The sequence below is a fragment of the Zerene cesonia genome, chromosome 13 (genome assembly GCF_012273895.1).
Source record: "Zerene cesonia ecotype Mississippi chromosome 13, Zerene_cesonia_1.1, whole genome shotgun sequence".
NCBI lineage: Eukaryota > Metazoa > Arthropoda > Insecta > Lepidoptera > Pieridae > Zerene > Zerene cesonia.
Genome location: NC_052114.1, coordinates 865,484 through 885,000, shown reverse-complemented (window position 1 = coordinate 885,000; position 19,517 = coordinate 865,484). Strand labels below are relative to the sequence as shown.

General features: G+C 35.0%; 2 protein-coding genes across 2 annotated transcripts in view; both read right to left on the bottom strand.

The window, feature by feature from the left end:
* Positions 1-247: 247 nt before the first annotated feature.
* Positions 248-7,450, bottom strand: LOC119831095 (tubulin alpha-8 chain-like). Its single transcript, XM_038354350.1, has 8 exons — positions 7,252-7,450; positions 6,741-6,913; positions 6,089-6,217; positions 5,509-5,679; positions 4,790-4,930; positions 3,682-3,897; positions 2,927-3,090; positions 248-1,269 (listed from the first exon to the last, which is right to left on the bottom strand). The coding sequence occupies exons 1-8, from the start codon at positions 7,433-7,435 to the stop codon at positions 1,137-1,139; spliced, it is 1,311 nt and encodes a 436-aa protein (XP_038210278.1). The 5' UTR covers positions 7,436-7,450; the 3' UTR covers positions 248-1,136.
* Positions 7,451-11,494: 4,044 nt separating this feature from the next.
* The window catches only part of LOC119831211 (neurogenin-3), a 12,290-nt gene continuing 4,267 nt past the window's right edge, over positions 11,495-19,517 (bottom strand). Inside the window, exon 3 of the mRNA XM_038354502.1 lies at positions 11,495-11,620. Within this exon, the coding sequence (XP_038210430.1) occupies positions 11,495-11,620 (126 nt within the window). The remainder of the gene's footprint in view (positions 11,621-19,517) is intronic.

The window sequence follows — 19,517 nt, the reverse complement described above, 5'->3', positions numbered from 1 at the left end:
ATTGCAAATTCCCTCAATATTCAATTAAAATTAAGAAGCAGTGGGATTTGGTATTGTAAGACGATTTCATAGAGATCTCATATCAGAGACCTTATGAAAAAATTCATATTTTGCCGTTTGCATGAATTAATAATTAGTAAAGAGGTTATCCACTAACAGATCTCGAGAAAAAAAATAACCAATAGTTGGGCCAATGAAATATTGAATTCACAGACAGACCCTATAGATAAGCATTTGGCAGTGATAAATGTTGTATTAATGAAAATAATCAAATAAAACGCATTTCTGAAAAAAAATATACATTTATTAAAACAGACAACACTATAAAACTTTTTAAACATTTCAATAAAACGATAGACGTACAAAACAATTACGCTTACAATATTAAGCACATGCACAGCTCGCAATTTCCCAAATTGTCTCAAATTGAACGAAATCTAAATTTCTCTGTCTAGTATTTGCTAAAGAATTTAGAAAAAAAAAATCAAAAATATAAAATAACCGCAAGTTTACTCGACAAAGAAAGAGGGAGTGTCATATAATAAAATCAGCGATAAATAAAAAAATATGTTATTGGCGCATGATAAATAAATGATATAAAAAAAAACCTTCGCTCGGGGCAAGTTGAGCATCGTCCGACCTCGGCGGACATTTTCATACCTTTAATTAAAATTTCACAATTTCTGCCATAATTAACATTATAACCATAGGGCCGCGGTTTTGTTGCGTCCGCTTTGGCGTCGACGCTCTTCACCACGCTTTATTGGATTATCCATTTACTTGACTGGTAACGCCTTTTACTATATATTCATAGTGTCTAAAAATGCAATACAACAGTGTTTCAGTTTTATGGCACTGAATTAATTAAAAAAAAAAAGAACTATAGGCATAAAATGTAGATTATAAGATCAAAAATCCGTCATACGGCTTAACATCAACTAGAATAAACTACAAGCGCTACCAGTCAAAGGAATCAACAGCGCAGACAGTATGTGTAGCGGGCGAGCAGCGAGCGCGCGGTGACGTCACGGGCGCGGCGCCGACGTCCGACGTCGACGTGGCACGTCAGCGCGTCAGACGTCGACGTGGCACGTCAGCGCGTCAGACGTCCACGTCACTCGTCACACGTCGGTGCGTCACAGCTCGTCGTCGCAGCCGGGCGGCATGTCGGACGTCTCGATGGCCACCTCGTCGTAGTCCCGCTCGAGCGCCGCGAGGTCCTCGCGCGCTTCTGTGAACTCGCCCTCCTCCATACCCTCGCCGACGTACCTGCTCGTTATTAATTAAATGCTAAAATTGATATAATGGTGTACCAACTGAAATATGTAAGGGACACAAACACAAATGCACCTTTTTCAGGATAACAATAAATTTGATTATAATAAAATAATGTTTTTGTGTGACAACAAAATGTAATTTTTTGGTTTTTCGAAGCAAGTACGAAACTACAAAACAACACAGTGTCTATAATCAACCTCATTGGCTATAATTATTTGATCTATAAGGAATTGGTCTGCTTGCTGTAGCGTTACTGTAGAAATATTTCACCCATACTGTAATAGAACTAAGTTCTATAGAACAGTCTACCGGACATTCACACAGTGACAAGACCAAGAAAATATGAAATGTTAACCAAAAAATCCTGTAAACAAATTCTAACACATAAATACACATACAGACAGCAATGAATAAATTTCAGCTGCATCAGGTATAAGGTTAAATACAATATGTGTTTCACAGCGGGAAGCGAGGCCGTGACCCGCTCCTTCAAGCGCAGTGGCTGCAACCACTCGACCGGTTCGCCACGAATGGACACATGTAATGCAATCAATTACTTAAATAATTGCAACAAGTTATTTGTTGAACTTTCAATTCAAAATTGGCTATTTGTGGCATCTCAATATATTAAGGTCAAGGAAAATATATCCAAAAGATTCGATTAATTATCTATTACTTAAAGGTCAACATACATAACGAAAGTAAGAAAATGTACTGTACCCAAATTCACTATTTAGAAAACCACAGATTAGATTGAAAGGAGGATTTTTAAGTTAACATACAATACTCACATCACACATGTAATACATACTTACATCTTAATATTAAAAATGGAAAATTCGTTTGTAATTCTAAAAAAGTCGCGCCTTCTCATTTTAGAAAAACAAAATACATCGTAAAATCTTTGCTCGACTCGTTCAAATTTATACGCCTAATTAAATTATCGCTTCCATTTACATATAGACTACTTGCCACTTCCCACGTGAATTTACGAATATGTACATTATTATGTAATTTTAAACGACAAGAGGCTAAACAGCAAATAGCACCAGGAAGCTGCAAAACCGGACCTAACACTATTTTCAATAACAAACACCATACGTTTGTAAAGATACAGTGGAAACAAACCAGATTCTAACAAAACTTCCATTACAAAATTAGAAATAAAAATACAAACAGATGAAGAGGACTAGATGTTTTTTTGTACTATGGTTGTGAAATGGTACAATCAGCATATATCATGAGCCAGCCAACACATGACGCTGTAGATTCTGCCAAAACCCAGAACGCAAACGTGAGCAATGGAAACGATACGCACACACACACACATACACATTTGTATGTGAAAATAATGTTTAGCAATATTCAAAATCCTCGTCTGACAGTGTTAGTTATCTACCGAAGCAGCTTGACTGATTATCATTAAATTTTGTGTGTATATCGGTTAGGTCTGAGATAATAAAAGTAAGGCAAAGTAGCATTTGCCGCGACAGCTAGTATATAATACAGCATAGCGTACAATTTTAATCGCATATACACAAATATAAGAATAAAATAAATGTGAAAACAGTAAGGCAAAATAGCGTTTGGCGGGTCAGCTTTTTGCATGTAAGAATACAACAGAGTAGGTAAAGGTGAAAAGCCTCACCAATGCACAAAGGCCCGCTTGGAGTACATGAGGTCGAACTTGTGGTCGAGCTTGCCCCACGCCTCTGCGATGGCCGTGGTGTTGCTGAGCATCGACGCGGCGCGCTTCACCTGCGCCAGGTCGCCGCCCGCCACCACCGACGGCGGCTGGTAGTTGATGCCCACCTGCCGCCCGCACACACTCACTCACTCGCACCTCTATCTTTAAGCTAGATCAGGTAACCGAGCTGAAGGCCCTGCTTCTTATTTATGTCCTGGGCAGCTGAGCTGGTGGTTCGCCTGACGGTAAGCGATCACCACCAGGAACAGAGACAGTAGATTTATTGACCCAATTTGTGCTCGACTCATAAATTTGGGCAGATGGATTTATTTGTAGATTCTATATTTAGACCCAGATTCTATATATGTTAAGAGCTTGATATACTAGGAGCTTGATTACAATCTACGACTAGCGGCCCGCCCCAGCTCCGCACGCGTGCAATCCGGATACCAAAAACCAAATAAAGTAGTATATTATATGCATGTTATACACCTTAAATTTTTCTCTTGATTCACTATATTTTTTTATGTCACAACGAGCAACGTAGCTATTCTCCTAATGGTAAGCGATCCCCACCACTCATGAACATTTGTCCAGGTAGGGCCACTGCGAAATCGTCATAATATATGTATGTATGTATTTTAAGAATCCGCGTCAAAATCCGTTGCGTAGTTCAAGATGGAATAATACACCGAGAGTTGTGCACAATGCGGCACCTTGAAGCCGGTGGGGCACCAGTCCACGAAGCGGATGCCGGCGCGCCCCTTCATGGCGGCGATGGCCGCGTTCACGTCCTTGGGCACGACGTCGCCGCGGTACAGCAGGCAGCACGCCATGTACTTGCCCTCGCGCGGGTCGCACTTCACCATCTGGTTCTGCGGCTCGAACAGCTCCGCCGTGATCTCCGACACCGACATGCCCTCGTGGTACGCCTGCGGGCGCACGTCGGCCTTCGGTTAGTAGTGACTAGCTGTGCGCCCCGGCTTCGCACGTGGTGCACATGTCGCAGGCAAATTGTGGCGATTAAAAGATTATGAAGCTTACAAACGGCGTCGTCAGTTTGGCAACGCTCGGCATTTTGTAATATTTTGTGTATTTATTTTTTCCAAACGTGCACAAGGAGTGGGTTATGAGCAGGGCATCATTTCTGGGTAGTTAAAAATACAACAATCCTAAGCTGGGTTAGGTTAGCTACCCAAAAGCAAACTACAAAAATCTGATTCCGAATTCTCGGCATATACATTATGCCTCGGCGTATTTCAAAATGCCGAGTGTTTGTAAACTATCGACGCCGTTTGTAAAGAGCATATTTAAACAATCTAATGGTTTGAAATTGGTCTGGTGGTTTCGCCTTTATAATATTATTGTAGATGTATTTCGCTTATCTATACACTATTTATGATCAATTTGTGATGATTGATTGATGTTATTGGTACTGTACTGAATGTAATTGATTTAGGTGATATTTTGCATTTGATTTTGAATTTAATATCATTTAAGTAGTGCTTTAACGGCACTAGATAAAAATGTGAACTGGGACGGGTGAGGAAAAGGAAACGGGCCTCCGGCTCATCATCTCGCCGTACAAAACATAGTAGCATCATATTTCATGCCGGTCTTATGTGGGGTTGGGGTATTTCCCCGGTGCGAGCTGGCCCAATTCACGCCGAAGCGAGTTTGACTCCCACGTTTTATTACGAACACATTTAAAAATTCAACGTGTGTATAAATGTATCTATGTGCTCGTTGCTTATAAATATTAGTTGCAACTCGCCGTACGCAGTATTTATATACATATTACATGCAAAATAATTCGAGGGTAACCTTATCAGCAGAGACGACGGGCGCGTAGGCGGCGAGCGGGAAGTGTATCCGCGGGTAGGGCACGAGGTTCGTCTGGAACTCGGTGAGGTCCACGTTGAGCGCGCCGTCGAACCGCAGCGACGCGGTTATCGACGACACCACCTGCGAGCCGCTTGCCGTTGCGAGACCAGTTGTGTGCTGTGGCTTCAGCCAGTTGCATTTGTTGAGCTAATCTCAATGAGGTATCCCTTCGACACATGCTGGGGCGGTATCGCGGGCGGCCGAGAGGCTAGGCGTCGCTACGGTTTGGCAAAAAGACGCGGGTTCGAATCCCGCCTCGTGATTGAATTGATTCTTAAAAAATTTCTCAAATCTCGATACAATTTCGAATTCGATCGATTTTTTTATTCAAGAACTTCAAAAACAAACTTCAGAAACAAGCAATTAATAGAAATTTGTGGGGAGTTTTAAGCAAATGTTTAAAAAAACACAAACTTTTCATATTTTGGTCTTATGTGCCTAAAGACACCCCGTTTCGCCATCTATTAATACGATTAAGAACCATCACAACCAATATGAAACATTAGTTCAATGATTACAATATTGTGTCTACGGAACGCTTCCTTTGTCCAATTCATTTTTACTTTTAACTAAAAATTTAGATTAAATAAAAAACTTTATTATTGTAAAAGAAAAGCACTCAACAAATCAACATAAGAATCAAAGAACATAATCATAACCTGTGAAATAAGCCGATTAAGATTAGCGTAAGACGGGCGCTCGATGGAGAGGCGCCGCCGGCAGATGTCGTATATCGCCTCGTTGTCGACCATGAACGCGCAGTCCGAGTGGCCGATGGTCGCGTGCGTCGTCAGCACCGCGTTGTACGGCTCCACCACCGCCGTCGACACCTGCCGGCCGCTCCACGCTTAGCGGCTAGATATCTAGCCCTACATCCATGAGGTTCTAGACCTCCATCGGTTACAGAATTACCCAAGTAATTAGGTAAATATTTTCATGTTGTACTAGTTGTACGCCCCGGCATCGCCCGGATCGTAATTTAAAATAATATAAACTATCCTATCTTTTAGGTTGGATCAAACGGCACATGGTGTGTAAATTTGATTAGAATCGGTTGAGTAGTTTAGGAGTCCATCGCGGACAAACAATGCGACATGTCGTTTATATATATTGACTGATTAACAGTTTGGACAAAATTTGTTAAGGTTAATTATAGTGTAATATAAAAAATGTAAAATAAATCAATAAAACCAATATAAATCCAAAAAATTCTTATTACACTTCTGTATTAAGGTTTACCTGAGGAGCGGGGTAAATAGCAAACTCCAACTTGCTCTTCTTGCCAAACTCTTCTGATAGTTTTTCCATAAGCAGTGACGTGAAGCCCGAGCCTGTGCCGCCACCGAACGAGTGGAACACAAAGAAACCCTGAAATTTAAATCAGGCTATGTTACTTCTTTACTAAATATTTACTAAATATTAGTTCTTAGCAAATATACTTTAAAAAAATACGTTTATCTATATATATAAAAATGAAACCAGTTTTCCTTGGTCACGGCATCACGCGTGAATGGCTGGACCGATTTCACTAATTCTTTTTTTGTTGTATTTGTTATTATTAGAAGATTCTTACGGAAAAAAATATTAAGAAATCAGTAATATCTCTCAGTAATATTGAAAAATGTACATTTAATTTTGCATATTTTAAAAGACGCGAGTAACAAATGTCAATGTCATTCACAGCCGTAGATTATATTTATATAAGGAGTTAAAATAGGGAGATGAAAGCGATATAACCGAATACCAAAGGGCGGAAAGCTAGTTATGAATAAATATCTGTAAGCTTTTCTGGTTATCCTAATCCAAGGGGTATCCAGATAATAAATTCAAGGTTTAAAACCCCGAAATTATCATAGATGAAATCAGCTCCAGTCTTGCTACACCCTCTCACCTGCAGCCCAGTGCACTGGTCGGCGAGCTTCCTCAACCGCTCCATAACCGGCCCCAACACCTCCCGCCCCGTGGAGTAGTGTCCCCTCGCGTAGTTGTTGGCTGCGTCCTCCTTGCCAGTGATCAGCTGCTCTGGGTGGTATAGCTGCCGGTATTCACCAGATCTAACTTCGTCTGGGGAAAATGCAATTTAAAAATGTATAGGAAGATTGAGTATTTACAGTAACTGGAATGATGAATATTAAGTTTTTTTTACTCAGTCAAAGTTGGGTATTCGGCATACAGAACACGTTACTGCACATTAGCTCTATTGAGAAATTTAAATCATTTTGTAGAGTATATCCATATATCATTTATACGTATTGAATAAAATCAGGTAAGGTGTCAGTGTTAGAAGCAAGATGTCACAAAGAACTGATCAATATCAATAGCAACTTTTGCTTTTACAATTTAATCCAAAGACATGGACGTAGTCACGTCAGAACTTTCTATTTAGATCATATGGTACTAACCAATAACAGTAGCCTCCAGATCCACCATGACCACTCTGGGCACCATCTTGCCCCTATCCGCCTCAGAAAAGAATGTATTGAAGCAAGAGTCCGACGCGTTCGGCTCGGTCTCGCAGAGCGGCAGAGTGCCGTCCGGCCGAATGCCGTGCTCGAGGCAGTACAGCTGCCAGCACGCGACGCCCATCTGCACCCCCGCCTGCCCCACGTGGATCGAGATGCACTCCCTCTGCTCGCGGGAAATTGACATTATTAGACTAGCCTTCATTGATGATGATTACATGTCTTTAGTCTTTATAAATTGCTGGAACTCGGTAAAATGAAGCCTAGTAAGTAATAAATTAGGATCGAATACTTAAGAATTTAGTGTCGCAAATTCCAGTGATATTTAGTAAGAACTAGAAAAAGTTGTTACTTTGAATATGACAAGTGTCTATTTCTGTCAAATACTGCTACAAATTTTTTTTATTTATATGTTTAATTGTAATACTAGAACAACCTAAATACTAGACATTCATGGCATGCGTTTGAAACGTTAACTGAATACATTTCGAAACTGGCGTTAAATTTCTTCATTATAGTCAAAGGTTTCCAGATTTTCGCGTCTCAAAGTACATAAGATCAAAGTAATTTACATATATAAACACTAGTAGACTTTAGATTGCCTTGTAAATGCTTTAAATGGTTAAATGGGTTATTCAAAATTGCGACCGCAGACAACTACTGCGGTACAAATTCTTATTACTACGACAATACAATGTACCACTTAATAATATTTTGTATTTTTATGCAAGAATGATACAATGATATATAATCGAGTGTACAACTTAAAAATCTTAAAAATACTTACCATCTTAAAAACTAGTAATTTTGATAAATCCGATCTAAAACAGTATAAAAAAACGTGTAAACTAAAACAGCTTTACAAAAATTTTGGTGGAACTGAAATTTTGAAAAAAAAAGTGCAAATCAGCGCCCGACTGGTGGGCCGCTCAGATCTATTGTTAAAAACTTCAAAATGATTCCATTCCTTGATCGAATTTTATTACGAAAAATAATTCAAATTTGTCAATGGCCAGGGACATTGCAAAAAGTTTTGCTATGAAATATCTAATAAAGAGGTTTCTTTAAAAACAAACAATTAAAAACTTAATAAATTATGCAGCTTTGTTTATAAGTATAATTTATGAAGTTATATATAAATCTCAAAAAAATTGTAATTCACATGTTAATTCCTAATATTTTTAAAGTTGTTTACTTGTTCTGCTTGTAACTTTGATAACAAATAACCACAAAAGAAACCGTAGAGTCATCTCATGGTTTTCAGATATTACAAAAAACGTTGGTTTTGCTACAATTTTTTTTTTATAATTACCACAGACTCAAAAATTTTATAGACATACAGCAGGCAGCAGCGGTGCATTCAAAAGGTTTGTATGTTTGAGGGTGGCAAGTACCTACGGCACTCGTGTGGGGAGGGTGCACCCCTAAGTCCGAACTATTAGAGAACAATAGCCACCCCATTGGGTACCCTAGAATTTTGACATGCTGGTACGGTACATACGTAAGTTAATTTGCATTTTTCTCTGCTCGTCGCAGTGGGGTAGAACATAAGAAATTTATTTTTCTCTTCATAATTTTCAATGTAAATACACACGAAAATATTTTTGAGAATTCAAATTTTTTTGCTAATATTAAGTGTTAAGCAAAACTAAACGAATATGGAAATAAAACTATATACTTGGTAATTAGCAAGAATCCATTCATTCATTAATATCATGAATAATTATAATAGTCTGTGGTTTTTTAACTGGATTGTAAACTGTGGAGACAATTACGTAAGTTAATTAAAACATAAACTACCTCCTTCTATATGAATATCATACGAGTTAAACCGTAGACTGGAGCTAGTTAATTAGTAATGTGCAAGTTATCTAAAACAGTAAATGAAAACTAACGTTTATTATTATTCACGTCATTTTATTTATTTTTAGTAGTATATGTATAAACTTTACGACTCTCTTTGTCTTGCTTACACTAAAGAATTTTATAATAAATGTAATTTAAATAAACTGAACACTTAAATTACAGAATCAACTAAATAGTCTCACTTGCTCTTATGCAAAGTATACGTATGGAAATTATTTCATACTGGCAATCCTAATCAATACAATAAGATAGACTCATAAAATTATTGTATTGTCACTGATCCTTGAACAAAGTTTGAATTTACTCTGTCCATATAAAGTGGCATTAAATCTAAGAGCACAACCGCTTTACAAGCGTGTTTTCAAATTAATCAAAAACACTACAAAAGCCACAAACTTAAATCCGTGTAAACATTAATTAGCATGGTCATGTTTAACCGCTATTGTCGTGATTGCAACCATGCATTGGATTCACAATACGCCCTTCAAGTATTTTGAATATTTAATTGTATAACAGAACGGTGGAAATTGATTCGTTACAGTTATTATAATCTACAAATGTTGTATTAGTGATTAGTGGTCAATTCTGTATGGTGTTTTTGTTAGTAAACTATGTTACTGGTTCGTTTCAGTATTTCGAGAATTAAATAAGATAAATTTTATATGCTGTTGTTTAGATAAATGTTATATTATTTTTCGTGTAGAAAATGAATTATGTACAAAAATTACCATGACAAAATTAATGCTGTCTCTATATTTGCATATGCATTATCTAATTAAGGAATACAGAGTATATAAGAAAACTTTTAAAACTTTTTTTTTCTTTAAATGAACATATGAACAATAAAAGAGGTTCGTTACGTTACTTACACAAAAAATCTTACGTCTCACGAAGTTATAATCTTAGATTATAGACAATCGGTATGGTTTGTATGAATATGTATAAAGTTTAAATTCTACAATCAGAAGCATACTTGATGTTTTTAGTCTGCTTTTTATACCTAAAGAAGTTATGAAAATATGTTTAAGCAAATTCTTGTAATGTGAATTTTTTCTTTCATACCTCATCCTTTACTACAAAGCCCGTCAAATCGGCGTATAGCTTGACAAATAACTGTCGTTCGTCAGAGGGTAGATCCCAGATAGATGCTGATCTTATCAGCACAATTACCACTAATGCGTAGTGATAGCATCAGGCTTTTATAAAGCTGTTTATCATCTCGCTATATTACTGTTAATATTTCTTGTGTAGTAAGGATACTAGATTGTATTACATGCTTTGATAACAACCATATTGTTAAGAAAATAATCTAGTTTTTATGCGTTTTACCTAGTTAGAACTACCGTCAAAAGCCATTTAGTCACAACTAGCTGCGCCCCGCGGTTTCAACCGTGCAAATGCGTATCCCGTAGGAATGTCGGGATAATAAGTTGCCTTTGTGTTATTCCATTTGTCCAGCTATCTACGTACCAAATTTCATTGCAATCGGTTCAGTAGTTTTTGCGTGAAAGAGTAACAAACGTACATACATGCACAAACATCCACACTCACAAACTTTCGCATTTATAATATAAGCAGGAAGGATTAGTTCTAACAAGAGAAAATGCCTAGTAACGGTAAACTAGTTTAAACGGAATAATAACATTTAAATAGATATGTAAGTATTCCTAAGAATCTTATAAAATATAGAACAACATACGAGAATAACATACAATAAATAAAAAGTGAAACACGAAGATATTCGAATCATACGACCCAGTGACAATCCAACTACAATAGCTCGAGGTGTGGACCAAACAAAAAATCCCATTTAGTCCACGGAGGCGGAATAATAACCGCTTTTTACCGGTTTAATCCGGATCAGATAACCGGGCCCCTAATGCGATGCCCGTTTGATATTCATGATGCCTCCAACAGGGATTTTGGGAATATGAAAGCCAATATCATGTTTCGTAAAGGAAATTTTTGGATTTACAACTCTTTGTACTTTGGATGGTTGATTAATACAGATTTATGAACATAACATGAAAGAATGTGTAAATGATACTTTCAATAGAATTGAAATTATTAATCAATTCAAATTTCTGTTTTCAAGTTCGTTCTATTGATTAAAATAAGAAAACGCAAATGTTAGGACAAATGCTGACTAGTATAGCAATAAACAAAAGTAGTGAATGTAACTATATATTATATCCAAATGCTAAATACGTAAATAAGAGAAATATCACGAACAGATTTTTGATGTCTTTATAGCAAATTATCCTTTTGTTTTTTAATTAGTTTCGCTTCACCATAATATACTTGTCTCTCGAGATAGTTAAGGGAGAGAGTAGAGTATTGTAGAGTAGAGTATTGCTAGCGAGGGCACTATCACCTTGAAGTACTGTAGGTAATTAAATCTAAGACGTGGGGTCGGAGGACGAGTGCCTTTGGTGGTATTTTCCTATACACGTTAAATATTTAATGTTATATGAACATATTATTATAATCAGAAGTTTGTTCTTGTTACGCTAAGTAGAAATAAGTTATTCCAAGATGATTTTTTAAAGAGTGGGTATTTCTATTTTATTAACACATATTACATATTTTACATAAATAAGTTATAATAAGTTTTACATTGATTTGTTTTGTAATAATATCTTTCATTGGCAGATTTGCTTGTATGCTATACCATAGATAATATTATACTGTTCTAGGTATACGAATAAAAGTAATGCAGTACAAAAATTCGTTCAAATAATATATTTAGTGCCCTTTGTTTAAAAAAGCAGCTTTGAGTATTTATGCACCAGGGCTTTAATTTTTCTTTGAATTAACTCAGATAAGTGAGTTTATCACCGAACACATATGGAAACTGTGGCTTTATCAAACCTCCTAAAACATCTACTTATTATAAAATGGTTTCTGCATTTACCCAAATTCGGCACTACATGTACTCTATATAGTTACTTTAAAATATATGAAATTATTGGCAGAATATTGATGATAAACACGTATAATAGAATATTTGACCGATTGTCGCGGTGTCAGACCGTTTACCCTTATCGCGACCCCATCTGTACAGTTATTGAGAACAAAGCGATCTATTCATTCGCTTTTTTTTTATCAAAAAATGCATTTTCAACCAAAAAACATGCTTTGCCGTAATTGCAACGGGTGTTACTGGTAAGTGGGGAAGTTGGTGGATTAAATTTATTTGGTAATGAACAATGATGGAGTGTCGGATTATGAAAAGTTTTTAATAATTTTATTAATATTACGAACTTCTTCATACCCTACAATTATCTGCATATTTCATAATCACTAACTTTTAGAATTTATTCTAAGAGTTGACTAGATAATAATTATGTATCCAAAGCTTATTTACATTTTACAATATTTATATTCTTATCAAAATTATATCTTGAACCTATGAAAGAATTATTGAATGTTATTAATAGAAGTAAAACAAAATAATTGATTCAAACAGATTATTACATTTCATAGAGGCCTTTTTTCTAGACACTAAGAAGCCTGGTGGTGGTGGTTTCCCTAAATTTGGATTTAAATAGCAAACCAATTAACGCATAACTAAGTGTTAAATCAGCGTGGTATTGGTAAATTCGTTACGCGTAGGAGTCGGCATGATGTGATCAGATGAATTTAATGCTTGTCAAAATCAGTATTAATTTATTTCAGTTAATATGAAATATGGTTTTTGTTGATGATTCCCATTACTTCTTTCGATGTAATCCGTGGCTTTTAGTTATACATAGTTTCAGCTAGATTCCATTGTAAACAGTCGAATTTGGTCTAATGGTTTGAGGATTAGCTTTCAGGTACAACAGAGAAACAGACAGATAAGTGTCGATAGATTATTATTTTGTATTATTTATTTTTATGACATAGCGGGTAAGTAAGCGGGTGGTTCGCCAGATGGTAATTGATCACAGTCGTCCATTAATTTGCATGCTTTTGAGAGGTAAGGGAATAGGAAAAGGTTGACAGTTAGGAAGAAGGAATGCAGTAGGAAGCGAAAAGGAAACGGGCCACCGTTCTTACGCCGAACTTCTGTGGGGGTGTGGTATCTTTCCCGGTGCGAGCTGGCCCAATTCGTGCCGAAGCGTGCTCGACTCCCACATTTTATAACAATCACACTGAAAATCCGTTTGCATAAAATAATATATAAATCCCAATGTTTTTAATGTGTATGTTTTTTTTTAATGTTAATAGCAACGAAGTTACTAAAATAACACACTATTATGGTGTATATTAATGGTATATTTGAATTAGTTAAAATATTATTAGTACAAGTGGATTATACCAAGTGGCCAATAAAACACGTTCATTTGGTGTCGGCACGCGCTTGGCACGCGTCGGCGGGTGGCATGGCTCATTGCTAATTTATCCCATATCAGTATTTTAGAATATTTAATCGGTGTTTGTATAGAAAACTAGGTATGCATATATAAATAGTTATAAAAGGATTTGTACCTGATCTCAGAGCTATAAGCTTATTTTAATTATTTATTTAATCTATATCATATGTATCATGAGCGAAGCCAGGCACACCGCTAGCTGCTAATATTGGATAAACTTAGAAACTTGCTCATCGGATTGATTGAAATTAACTAAAAATTTTAAACTCTTGGATGTTATTGATTATGATAGCACACGATATACAATAAGATGCATGCATCGTGCATGCATGCGATGCATGTATCGCAATTATATTATTTTGGAAATGAATAGTTCTGTGGTAGCACTGATATAATATAAATTATTTCGTTCAAAAACATGATTTTGAAAATAATACTTTCTGAATAGATTATTAATTTTTGAGTTTATCTTATCAAATATTTTTGTTTATATCAAAAACATTAAACACAACCGAATAAATGTACATCATTAATAATAACTCTCTGCTAAACAATGGGATTTTGAAACCATAAACGTATTATATTTCGTGTGAATATTTTCTTAATATTTTTTACACAACACTCGAATATTTATTAATCTCCATTAACACGTCTACATGTGACACGCGTAAATTCAAGTGGGATAATAAACAAATATTGCAGTGATAGCCACTTGATGTAAGGACCTATTATGCTAATAATCACAGTAGTTTGAGTCGTGGGAATTATGGACTAATAAAATTAAAAATTCTAATTTATAAAACATAGACTCTCACGTTATTATAATAACATTTAAATTTTAATGTGGGAGTCGAGCACGTTTTTGGGATGAATTGGGTATTGGGGAAGTACCACAACCCTACATAAGACCAGCGTGAAATAGTATAATGTTACTATGTTTCGTACGGTGAGAGGCACGTTTCCTTTTCTTCCCCTTTCCCAGTCCTTTTCTTCTTTTCAGTCGTTCATCATTTTCTTATCCCTCATCCCTTAAAAGCGGGCAGCGCATTTGCAGCGACCCTTCCTCTGCGAATATTCATGAGTGGAGGTGATCACTTACCATCAAGCCAACCATCAGGGTTGGCCGTTCATCATCATCATCACCTCAGTTGCCTGCTGACATAAAAAAGTCATCAAAATGAAAACAATAAACTTGAAGAGTTTATTGTAAATAATAAACTATTGGAGTTTATTGCTTTAATTGTTATTTCTTGTTACATATTCATTTTCTGTTTTTCTTCCGTTTGGTTATACTATAAACTAGTGACATTCCCTCTCTTACGCTGCCTGGCAGAGATTGCTGTATAGCAATAAGGCCGCCTTTTTAAACTAAGTTTTTTTTGTTCAATAACTTTGTATAGGATTTTCATGCTTCTTTTTCGTTCCATGGAGGCATAAATAAATTAGATATACATACATAATTAAACACGGTTTTTACATGAAGTCAGCTAAACATATTGCATACGGTCCATAGCTCAGCATTTATAAGATTGGTTACAATAATCTATTTGAGTTTGAGTTTTACTCACGGCAGTTAAACATTTTTTTTTTCAAATTCCATTGTACCTCTGTACATAATAACGTAACTAATTACAATATAAAAATCGTAACACGTGTTTTCAATTAGGGTGTAACAAAAATATTTAGAAGTTTTAAGGATAGGTGTTAGTGGCCAACCTCTAACACGCGACTGACACGCGTCCGACTCGTGACCGCCGCGTGGCAGACGTTTGGCCAGGGTGTTAAAAATTACTCAAATATAACGAGGTATCGATGAGATATACCTCCTTTTGCTATAGATTGTAAATGGTTTTTTTATTCAGCCATACCGCTTTCAAAAGGGCTAGAATCGTCCAATCAACCTCTGTAGTAGCTGCTAAGCAATATTAAGAAATTATAGTACAATAAATATAGTATACTATTTTATATTAGGTATATACTGCACACAGTTATAATACACATAACATAATACTATATCACAGACGTACAAGTAACTATACTAGGTTAAAATGTAGTAATTTTATGTATAAATGCGAAGGCGCAGCTATTATAAAATATATCAATTAATTTATTAAAACTGCAGTCTGCAATAGATATCTATTATAAAATGGTATACTATTTTATGGAACCAGACTTGTTTCGACCTACAGATGCGCTCTCAACTTCAATGAGGTCACTTATTATCTTTACAAACAAACATACAAAGATACAGTTGGTTTTCAATCAATCTGAAGTGGGGGCCAAATGTTTAGCAAGGGACTAGGGTATAATTTTACCCTTATTGCGTTTAGAGTATTGTTATGTAAGAATATAATATTTCATTTCTGTATTACTTTATTCACAGGTTATAGTACTATAGTATTATGTTATCTGTGGTTATAGTATTTCGTTATAAGTGTATTTAAAATTAAAAGATCGGCAAAGCAACTCTAACACCTTTAGTGTTATCACCTTATATCAGGAAAAAATACGTACCCATTAAGGAAAATCTTTATTAAAATTATTTAATTAAACTGAGCCATTCTTGTTCTCAGGAAATATTTTTTCTTACAATGTACCACAATTTCCTTGTATTTGATTTTCGCCAGTATTATATATGTGGAAATTAAAAACCGATTACGATATTAACAACAGATAACATAATACTATAGTAGTAGTACAACAAATTCGGAATTTCAATACTTCCGAGACTAATATACTTATTATCATACGTATTAAAATAGACTAAAGAATAGATCATACGATGGTCTTATTATAATTTTCATCCTGACGCTGAGCTATTTTCAAAATGGCTTTAAGTATATCTTTTGAATCGCTGTTTCTGCTTCTATTAGAAAACTTCTAAAGACTAAAACAGTAACAAAATCGGTTTATTAGGAGCTACGATGCTATAGACAAACTTACACATCTAACTTATAGCATCAATCTACAGCGAGGGGTACCTGCAAACACAAATGCGGTCGTTGCCACCGGCTGGACTTTGAGAATTAATATTAATAAATAGTGTTTGCACATTCAATACAATAAATGGATGAACAAATAGAAATGCTGTATTCAATGATGAATAATTTATTATTCATTGTTAAGATAAATTGATGTTTACGTATTATTGTTCGCTTTAGAATATCATTTATTTGCATTTTATTATTTAACTCTAAAAAAGGAAATACATGAAAGAATGTGTATCTTTATTTTCCCATCTAAATTAAGAATAACAACAAACAAGCTATTTAACATAAAAATACTTGAGTGATTTTGTATCATTAGCTTACATTATTAGGTTTTTAATTGACTTAGGCTGGAATAAGTCTTCAAATAAATCAAGACGCCTTTAAAAATCAAATAAAAGCGAGCCCTTCAACTCAATCCATTTAAAAAACTAATAAAAACAAGTTAATATTTGTTTAGTTCGTTAAATAAATACCACTGCCCGGGGCAGAATTTAAAACTACGAGGGATGAGGCAATTAGCCTTGAGCCACCAACGGACATATCATCAAATATTGGCTCTGTTGAGTTTTTTAAGCCTAGGTTTAATTTGAAGGGTCATTAATAAACACAATGTACGTAGGTGCATAATAAGAACATACTATTATGATACATATTATCACTATAATGTCGTTTTAAACATTATTTCCATTTAATTCCAACGCTGTGATTGCAAACTGTTTGAGCGTTTTATAGTCGACCATCTAAATCATTGAGCAAATAGTATTTTTTTCTTTAAAGCCAATAAAAATAAAAATAAAGGGTTGCCTGGTAGAGATGAGATCGCTACCTAGCGATAAGGCCGCCTTTTGCTTATTAATTAATGTTGTTCAGTTTTTCTTTCTTTTTTATAAGTAATAAAGAATTTCATTTCATTTCATTTCATTTTCATAAATAAAATAAAACAAAAATACTTTTAATACTAAATATTTTACAATGATAATCTCTTGTATCTAATTTTTATATGTACGGTAACAGATAACCTAAATTACGTTTCTTATTTATTTATTCTTAATATTGTATTCTGTAGGGACATACATATGGAAATGCGCCGATCAAAGCTATATGTGTCAATAATTTTTTTTTTCAATACCAATTTGTTACCCAATTAACGCACTTAAAATGTTAATCATATAAAATATTTTTGTTTAAAATCCCATGAAGACAAAGCACGTATGTCAGTATGCGACTTATTCTCAACAATACTAATTTTACTATAGACACGTGTAAATTATTACACCTTGTCTTTTATTACATGTGTGTGAACCACCACATCCACAGATTACATTATGTTAATGACTAGTAAGATTTAGTTAGCATTGACATCTGCTGCAAAGATCGGCATTCAATTATAAAATAAACTTAATTTCCACCGTACAAACTAGTACTGACGTCGATCAAAATTCGACATAATCACGGGGAATAGGTACAAGGGGTCTAAATGGTTTCGCCAAAATGTGTGGGATTAGTGGCGAAATTTATTAAGAAACATTTGTGGGGAGTATTTAAGTATGACATAAAATATTCTGCCAATAATTGTGGGGACCAGCGTGGCAGCCGCGTCGAATCGAACATTGGCTTCCAATGCCATGTTTACTTATTGGGCATTAATCTTTAAAGCTGATGGATGAATATAAATTTGTTTTGTTATCTCTTTCATTGGTTACTGCCATTTTAATAATATGGGTATACAATCTTTCTTGTTTAATCAAAAATATGTTCAACTTGAAATTTCGTGTGCGATTCGATATAAGTAATTTTTATTATATTTATTCTTCTTGTAAACAGTATTACTTAACTAAGAGTAGACCAAAAGTAATATAAAAGTTTAAAAATATTAAAAATAAGCAGTATTTTCAAATAAAAGCTGATAGTGCTCCTGATAGGCAATTTAACGTTAAAGAGACGGCCATTGCGTTTCCGTTGCGTTTTGAAATTGATTCGGAAATGAATTTCCTGCGCATGTTGTAAAATAATACCCGCATCAAATGAAAAGATTTGTTTAATTACACATTGTGCGTGAAGGACAGGTGTGATTTCTATAAATAATATTATGTTATTCCCTTTTAAAGAACGTTGAAATCGAGCTTCAAAATTCCTCTGTTTTAGTTTTATTATTGTAATGATGGCTTCTACATTTATTTATACAGGATTTTAAAACATAGCTTTATACAAAAATAAAGTAGTATCTGAATGATATATAAACATTAATTGAAGAATCATCAGCCTCACCCGACGATTTCTTGCTAAACAACTGTAGGTAATTTCTCCAAATTCAGTAACTGCGAGTCATTGTTCAACACCGTACCGAATAATAATAATACAAACCAACAAAGAGAAACGTGTCCGAAATCAGAAGCAAATACAGTTCCAACAAAATAGGCCATAACGAATTTCCAAACCAAACATAGAGTAACGCGAGTCAACGGGTGCCCCTATTTCAACCAACCGTTTAATTGTGACCCCATCTTCACCCCTATGACGGTGCACTAAGAGCTATTATTGGCGAAACTTTGAGTCGAATTAAGTACAATGCGTTCGCGCAGGGGTGCATTCACAACTTTTCGCTCTTTAACAACCATTGTTCGTATTTGATTTATATTCATGGCTCTTGTATTATGGAGCAAATCAAGTGTAAGTTCGCTTTTCATTTCATTAATGTCAGTTTGAATCCATCGTTAACTGCTACTGTCGTACTAAAGGTTATTTGTGACGTATAGTCCAATTGATGGAGCTATAGAATCTGCTACTAATATCAAGTCTTAGAAGTACATTAAAGGAGAGAAATTTATCTCACTAATATCATGAAACTTATAGAAACCGATTTTATTGTTTATATTTACGTAGTTTATAATACAATTTGTTAGAATGATGAATAACATTTTTGTCAATTTATACAAACAATTGCAATAAATCATCATTTCGAATATGCATTTAACTTTGATTCACTTACACT

Coding starts and splice junctions, on each gene's coding strand:
- LOC119831095 (XM_038354350.1), bottom strand. CDS start 7,435: ATGGGCGTCGCGTGCTGGCAGCTGTACTGCCTCGAGCACGGCATTCGG. Junction 6,914..7,251: donor TCTGGAGGCTACTGTTATTG/GTTAGTACCATA, acceptor CATTTTCCCCAG/ACGAAGTTAGATCTGGTGAA. Junction 5,680..6,088: donor CTATTTACCCCGCTCCTCAG/GTAAACCTTAAT, acceptor AGCGGCCGGCAG/GTGTCGACGGCGGTGGTGGA.